This window comes from Mustela lutreola, chromosome 1, assembly GCF_030435805.1.
Source record: "Mustela lutreola isolate mMusLut2 chromosome 1, mMusLut2.pri, whole genome shotgun sequence".
Lineage (NCBI taxonomy): Eukaryota > Metazoa > Chordata > Mammalia > Carnivora > Mustelidae > Mustela > Mustela lutreola.
The window spans coordinates 234,922,044-234,930,955 of record NC_081290.1 but is presented as its reverse complement, the minus strand read 5'-3'; the positions used below and the strand labels follow the sequence as shown (position 1 = coordinate 234,930,955).

At 37.2% G+C, this 8,912-nt stretch overlaps 1 protein-coding gene across 1 annotated transcript; it reads right to left on the bottom strand.

Annotated features, from left to right (window-relative positions):
- Positions 1-377: 377 nt before the first annotated feature.
- On the bottom strand, positions 378-1,322 carry LOC131835728 (olfactory receptor 51V1-like). Its single transcript, XM_059180284.1, has one exon. It carries the CDS (start codon positions 1,320-1,322, stop codon positions 378-380), a length of 945 nt encoding a protein of 314 aa, XP_059036267.1.
- Between the last annotated feature and the right edge of the window lie 7,590 nt (positions 1,323-8,912).

Sequence of the window (8,912 nt, the reverse complement as noted above, 5' to 3'; positions counted from 1 at the left end):
CAATAAGCATGTGTCCAAAATTGAGGAGGAAGAGGGTCTAAATGGAATGAAAATATTGAATAATGGAGAGTCATGATTTTCATATAGCAACCATGTTTCAAGAACATGTCAACAAAATGCAGAGACACTTGTTCCTTATATGATGGCCATGATTATTCTACAGCAGACATTCAGAAATATTTTCTGGAATGTGTATTTTAAAAATTAGTTCTATTTTCCCTCTTGTATTGAAAAGCCTCAAGTTCTTTAACACTCAAGTCCTCATTAAACAATAAAATGTTATAATAATTATTATTTATATTGCAAGTTGTTGCACATATGGGAAGTGGCTTCACTCTTCTGACCTTAAACATTCTTACTGATTGCACCCAAGGTTCCTACTTCATTTTTAGGGAAAACCACTTCTTCATCCGGCTTCGGATCTGCTGGGTCTTTACACTGTAGATGATTGGATTCATCAGGGGTGGAAAGAGAATATAGATATTGCCCATAAGCACATGAACGGAAGGTGAGAGATGCTTTCCAAAGCGGTGCACCATGGTAAGGCCAATGATGGGGATGTAAAAAACCAGGACAGCACAGATGTGGGATATACAGGTCTGCAAGGACTTGAGCCTCTCCTCCCGGGATGCAATTGCCAGCACTGTATGCAAGATGAAAACATAGGAGATGAGAATGAGCACAGCATCCAACAACAAGGTACAAATCACCAGAGCCAGGGCATAGAAGCTATTGAAGCGGATGTCAGAGCAGGCAAGTCGGAGTAGGTCCTGGTGCAGGCAGAAAGAGTGGGAGAGGATATGGGGGCGGCAGTAATGGAAGAACTTCAGGCGAATGATGACAGGAAGAATGGACAATGCACTTCTCATCAAAATCGCCACCATGACATGAATGACTCTGTTGTTAGTCAGGATGGATGTGTATCGTAGAGGATTGCAGATTGCAATGAAGCGATCGAAGGCCATGGCCAGAAGGACTCCAGACTCTGTGCAGGAAAGTCCGTGGACAAAGTAAGTCTGTGAAATGCAGGCATCCAGACCAATCTCCTGGCTGAGCCCCCACAGGACCCCCAGCACCGTGTGCACTGTGGAAAGCCCTATGCACAGGTCAGTGAGGGCCAGCATGGCCAGGAAGTAGAACATAGGCTCATGCAAGCTCTGCTCTGTCCGGATCACATGCAGCACCAGGCAGTTTCCCAGGAAAACCACAGCATAGATAGAGGAGAAGGGAATTGAAAACCAGGGATAGTACTGGTCTAGGCCAGGGAATCCTGTGAGAATGAATACTGAGGTGTTGATAATGGAAGCAGAAGAAGCAGACATGATTATGTGAAGGTAATTTTCCAGAGAAGATTGATATTTACTGACCAGTTTTGTCCAATGATCTGCTGTGCTGAGAGTAGTGGAGTATGACACAGCTACTCACACTGTAGCACAGGTAAGGCACATTGTAGAATCCCATGAAAGCTCCACTCTACAGGAGAAGCCACAGCCTAGGATGATTTCCCAAGAAAGTTCCTTGATAGTTGGTCTCAGGTCATAGAAGCAAGTCAATGCCCTGACCATTTTGGGCAAATTAGATCATTAACTTCATTCTCTTTTAATCCTTCTGAGTCACTTGTAGGACACACAGCAGGTGACAGTAGCTAAAGTTCTTGAGGGGCATAGGGCTGTTCCTGCTGTGCTGCTCCCGAGGAAGGCCCCTGAACACTGTCTTCTTGCCAGTGACTGTGGCACCGGGAGCCAGAATGCTCAGATTTATGAGAAAGGAATGAACAGGATTGCGTGGGTCACGTGGACCCAGGCTCCTGGGAGGCCACCATTCCCATTTGGAGGCTGACGCAAGTGAGAGATCCCATCCAGTCACTCACTGCAGGGTAGTAGTTTGAGTCCCTGGGACTGAGAGGAATGGGTAAAAGGCCACATTGTCTAGGGACCACAGATCTTTTTAATTCTCGAGGGAGAGAGAATAACCGTGTTGACTAAAAATTTACTACCTACTCAGAAAAAAGCAAGAAGTAAATACCCAAAGGAAAAAATAGTACCAGAAGAATCTTTAGTCTTTATTTCAGTTTGAAATCAACCAAAATATTTACATAAGTTTTACATGAGGTTTATTCATTTTTTCCCTAAATTTCATTTTTATTGTTCACTGACTTCCTCAGTAAACATTTCTCCCTTTTCTGAGCCCCTGAAAAATTTGTCTCCTTTTGGAGAGGCATAATATGAAGAACCATATATAAAACATTTGGAAAAATACTGTAAAAATGACACAAAATATATTGACATTCACTTGAGTGTCAATAGTACAACGTTAATTATGCTCTCATGAGTGAAATAGTTAAAATATTTTCTTCTCTTTATTATCTGTATAATAAATCACCAGTGCTGTATAAAAAAGTTATAGATAACTGGGGTGCCTCAGTGCCTTAGTTGGTTAAGAAAATGACTCCTATTTCTGCTCAGGTCATGATCTCAGGGTCAAGAGATCAAGCCCTATGTGGGGACTCCATGCTAAGCAAGAAGTCTGCTTGAGATTCTCTCTCTCTCTCAGTGCACCTCCCCTACTTGCTTTCTCTCAAGTTTAATAAATAAATAAACAAACAAATAAATAAATAAAAGGAAAAAAAGGGGGGAAAAAAAAGAAAGAAATGGGGCACCTGGGTGGCTCAGTCAGTTAAACGTCTGACTTGGTTTTGGCTTAGGTCATGATCTCATGGGCTGTGGGATCGAGCCCTGTGTTGGGCTCTACACTTGGCAGGGAATCCACTTGAAGATTCTTTCCCTGCCCCAACTCATGCATGCTCATGTCTCTCTAAAATAAACAAATATATCTTTAAGAAATATATCTTTTATTTAAAAAAAAAAAACTTTTCTCCATTTCTCTATTTTGGTCACATTTTATTTTTTTTCTTTGAGATATTTTCAATAGTTTTATGGGAAAGTTTTAAGTACAAAGAACATTTTCATGAATGATTTAATGATGTTTTCTACCCAATGCCCTATCCTTCCTGAATTCTTTAGTGTGTGTTTTCTATAATCAAGGACATTCTCTTACATAACTATAAAATAATCATCATTATGAACTTAACTCGGACACATTACTATTATCAAATTTTCAGACCCCGGATAAACTTGCTTCCACTATGGGGTGCCTGAGTGGCTCAGTGAGTTAAGCCTCTGCCTTCAGCTCAGGTCATGATCTCAGGGTCCTGGGATCAAGCCCCACTTTTTTTTAGTATATGTGCTGCCGAAGTGAGCATGGGATCGAGCACGGGATCGAGCCCCTGTCAAATAAATAAATAAAATCTTTAAAAAAAAAAAAAAAGAAATACTTAGTAATGTACTATATCCCCATTTATTTAAAAAAAATTTCTCCAATTATACCATCAATGTAATTTATAGTAAACAGAAATACAGTTCAGAATCATGTATGTATTAGTATTCCTACTTTTTAAAATTTCTTCCCTGTGAAATGTCTTCAAATTTCCTTGATTTGTATAACTTACAAGTTTTTGAAAATTACACGTCAACTATTTTTTTAAGATTTTACTTACTTATTTATTTGACAGACAGAGATCACAAGTAGGCAGAGAGGCAGGCAGAGCGAGAGAGAGAAGCAGGCTTCCCGCTGAGCAGAAAGCCTGATGCAAGGCTTGATCCCAGGACCCTGGGATCATGACCTGAGCCAAAGGCAGAGGCTTTAACCCACTGAGCCACCCAGGTGCCCCACAAGTCAACTATCTTATAGAACACTTCTCATCTGAGTTTGTTTGATTCGGCCTCATGGTTAGATTCAGATTGTGCAGCAATGTAATGACAATGAGGTTCTATTCTTCTCATGTATATATATTCATGTCGTATGTAGTTTGAATCTGTCCAAATGCTCATGGTGATCAACATGAGCATTTGTTAAGGTTGGGTCTCCCAGGAATCATTACAGTAAAGTTGTATATTTTCCTTTGACTTTAAAAGTATTTTGCAAGAGAGTATTTGATGCTATGGAATTATTTTATTGTTTTTATCTTATTTGATAGGTAATTATAGTCACTATTATATTTTTAGTGTTCAATTTGCTCTAGATTTGGTCATTAAGAGGACCATAATTTGGCTTTTGCATCTTTTTGACATTTGTTTTACCACTTCTTTAATTTTTGGCATAATGGTATGCTCAGCATACTTTCCCTAGCTGGCCCTATCAGCATCTATTTTCCCAAAAAGCTAGGGGCCTTTTCATACAGATTACTATTTAGAAGCTTAAGATGTGGATGCTAGGTAAGTCATTTTTATAGGGGAAATGAGCTAGGATATTACATTCATATGTATTTCTCCGTATACATACATTGAAAATCTCAATGCACAGTCACAAGTCAATTACCTTTATTCATGGTTATAAAGTTGCCACAAACACGGAATCATTGAATACTGAACTATTACTGCTAGGAAAAATAAAAGGTAAGATTTCTACAAACCTTAGTCACATTAGTGAGTATAACAGAATTTTGCATTTAATAGCATTTAGCAGAAACCCCATCATGTTGTATAGATTCTCTTGCCAGTGTCACTATGAAACAAGTCAGTCTCATCAGCATTGAAAACCTGCTTATGCACAAAACTGTTTTCCTGTAACATTTAGCAGGTAATGAAAGTTTCTCCTGCTTCCTGATCTGTTGATTCTGTCCTGCCTGAAGTTTCACATTTTTCATGCCATATAGCCTTTTGAAACATGCAAACCAGCTAGTACTAGCTCAGTAAGGTTTACATTTTCCCAACTAATGTGTATGGTGACCCTAAATTTCTAAATCTCAGAAGGATGCCCACTATGCAGCTTTTGCCATCTGTCATCTCATGAATCCACAAGTGTAGCTGGTTTTCCATCTTTTCCATCTCTTTAACATGCACTAAAGACATTGTTTTAGCCCTTTCTGGGGAATTCTCCCCTGCAGATGAGAGAATTCTCTTTTTCTTTCCTTAGGAGTACCATATCATTGGTTTGTTCACATTGAACTCACATAAACTCACATACACCATTATTATAAATCATGCCTGAAGGAAGTTTATCTCATGCACACACATATTTTATCTATAAGGTATGTCAACAGCCTTCTTGCACTTAAGAATGCTGGAAAAACTTCAGCACTGTGCTTGGAGGCCATTTTAAATAGTGAAATAACTACCCAAATTACAAAAATTCTTAAAACATGGCACTAAATACACCAAGAACAGGGTGATGCATATAATCATTGAATCAATGTGTTGTATACCTGAAATTAATATTACATTGATTTTTGAAAGTTCTGTTGATGTATATGATTCACTGATTCATTACACAGCATTGCCAGTCTGCTGATGTTATCATCGAAGTCATTCTTTATTTCTGTTAAGGTGTTTTTTATTTCTAGCATTTTATTTTGATTTTTTTCATAGAATTTCCATCTCCTTGCTTACATTATCCATCTGTTATTGTACATTGTATATGTTTTCTATCCATGCCCTTACCATATTAATCATAGTGATTTTCAGTTCCTTCTTTATGAATGTGACTCGTATCTGAGTCTGGTTATGATGTCTGCTTTGTATCTTCATATTGTATCTTGGTTTCTTTTTAGCAGGCGGTTAGCAATAAGCTTTTGTTGAAGGATGGACAAAATACATCAATGATAGGTACTAAGATGCATAACCATTCAGTGTATGGTTTTATATTAAACTAGCTACAGGTTGGAACATTAAACATTTACTGGAGTCATACATGCTGAAGCTTTCAAATTCCTCTATTATTTTTGTCTCTACTTTTGTCTTTAGTTTTCCTAAGAATACCTTAAATAGAGTGTGCACCTTGCAACTTCTCAGCTATAACCCACTGTTGATATATCAAGCCTTGTTGATATTGTGGAAAGAAGTGAGAGAGGGAAAACATTCTTTTACCTTATGGCAAGTCTGTCTTTTGGTGGGCCTGAGTCTTTAGGTTATCATATTTACTTGTGTTAATTTGCTTTTCCCTCCCTTTTGGGTGAGATAGGAAGGCTACAGAGAGCCGGAGCCGGTGATTCCCTTTTTCCCTCTGCCTAAGATGGACACTAGCAAAGTCTCTTCTACTGGAAAGTAGGCCTTTCTCAGGGACACCACACTGGATGTGTTCCAAAATGGCTAATTGCAACTTCCCCCGCTACAGACACAAGATGATTTTTTTTTCCCTTGGCTTTTCACTGGAAGAATTTTGTGGGTTCTTTGAAGTAAAGTTCATAAAAGTACACTGCCATGTTATTAGAGTCTGCAGAACCCACTCCCTTTCATGTTAACCCATACTGAGCACCCTGAACTTCATCAACAGTGCTGATTAAGTATTTTATTTTATATAAGCATTTATATTTCCCTCGGCTTCTTTTGTCATTCTCTTTATTCGCCTTTCTTTTGTACTTCTAGACTATGGTTTGCCCTGTAACTTCAGTTCTCTGATCGGTTTGAAAAAAGAATGATTTTCAATTTGTTTAGTTTTTATTATTGTTGCTATAAAAATGGGAACTTCTGAGGCCTTTACATGTCAGAACAGAAACCAGAAGCATAACAGTTTGATTCTGAAATTTTAAAAAAATTCCATTATAATTGCACCCCCAAAATAAAATATTTGGCATTAAATCTAAAAAAAATGTTCAAAATGCTAGAATGAAAACCAAATAATAGTAATGGAAAGATCAAAGAATAGACTGATTTAAATATGTTCCATAGTAATGCATTGAAAGACATGCTGATTTTTCCCCAATTTTATTTTCTAGTTTAACACACTCTCAATCAACTTCTCCACAAGTTTTATGCACATATTTACAAATGTATCCCAATATTTATAGGTATGGGCAAAAGAATGGTGGTAGCCAGAACAAATTTAGAGAACCTTGCTGCATTTTAAGACTTTTCTTATAAAGCCACAATAATCAAGATAGGATGGTGTGGTGGAAGAAGGAAGACATAGATTAACACCAGACTAGAGAGGTCAGATACACCACATAAATGCATTCAAATGATTTTTGGTCGAAGTTCAAAGCCAAACCAATTGAGAAAGCGTAGCCAGAAAGGATGAATACCCAACTTTTGTATCAACATGGACAGGACTGGAGGAGATTATGCTGAGTGAAATAAGTCAAGCAGAGAGAGTCAGTTGTCATATAGTTTCACTTATTTGTGGAGCTTAACAAATAGCATGGAGGACATGAGGAGTTAGAGAGGAGAAGGGGGTTGGGGGAAATTGGAAAGGGAGGTGAACCATGAGAGACTATGGACTCTGAAAAACAAACTGAGAGGTTTGAAGTGGCGGGGGGTGGGAGGTCAGGGTACCAGGTGGTGGGTATTATAGAGGGCACGGATTGCATGGAGCACTGGGTGTGGTGAAAAAATAATGAATACTGTCTGAAAATAAATAAAAAATAAATTAAAAACAAGAAATAAGACACTTGATTTAAAAAAAAAAAAGTGTAGCCTTTTTCAAAATGAAAGTGCTGGAAGACAGAAACAAACTTGATACCATTTACAGAAACCAATTCAAAATGGATTATAGAACTAAAAGTACAATATAACACTTCTAGGAGCAAAGGAAGGAAGACTTGTGACCCTGGATTTGACACAGAGTTTGTAAACATAACATAACATATACCTTCAAAGAAAAAGATATATAAATTGGAGTTTGTCAACATGAAAAAAATTGCTTTGCAAAAGTCACTGTTAGGAGAAATAAAGGACAATTTGCAACCTGAAAATAACTATTTGCAAATCAAGTGTCTCCTAAGGGTTTTGTAATTTAAATGTGTAAAGAACTCTACAAACTCAATAAGAAAAGAACTTCATCACAAAAGAAAAATTATTTGAATAACCATTTCACCAAGACTTGTATATATAACAAATAAGCATGTAAAAAGATGCAAAAGAATCATAAGGGAAAGACAATTTAAAACCATAGTGATATATCACTACACATCTATTAATATAGCAAAGCAAAAGAAAACCAAAAAATCTGACCATACAAGGTATTGGCCTAGATGTGGAGGAACTGTAATTCTCATACACTGCTGGCCTGAATGTCAGATGGTAACTTGCCTTGGAAGACACATTGGCAAGTATTTTAGAAAGTTAAATAAATACGTACCATATGATTTAGCCATTCTCTTTCCAGCTATCACCTGAGATGAAGTATTGGTTTGGTTTAAATGACAGTTTAAAATGTCATTTATGTTATATAAAAAGATAAAAGGGATAAAAACACAGAGGACCAGATAAAGGAGGAATCTCATGCAGAATAATGAGGTACATAAAAATAAAGAAAAATATAATGAAGTACAACTAAAAAGGATAAATGATTTAGAGGGGGCTAAACAATGTGGAATATGTAAAAAAAAAAAAAAAAAGTTCTGATTTCTTAGTTTGTTAGGTTTCTCTCAACTAAATTGTAATGTTCTGCAAGTTAGTTTACTTTAACCAGTTTGTTTCCTCTGGGGTCTTATAGCCCCTTGGGAATAGTGACAGAAACATTTTTGGTACTCGAGAAGTATTAGCAATGCATTCCATATTTTACTGAGGATAATAACAGCCGTGGCTGTTACCTTCTTTGAGGAATGAACAAAGACTCCCAGAAGTCCAGCTCCAAATCCAAATCCCATTAGCATCATTATTTCTGCATAAAACCCCCCTAGTTTCTTGGCATACATAGCCACTGGTCCTGGAAAATCTCTGTCTAGACAATGGATTTTTACCTTAAAGAATACAGAAGCAGGTCTCTGTTTTTCTAAGTTTATGACACTTAAGGAAACTGTATTATATTTTAATTTATTTTCTTCTCAAAAGCTGACAAGTGTTACTAGAAATTAGAGGAGCATAAACTGATCTAACTTGTAACATCTCTCTAGAAATATTTTCAATCTTCTACTA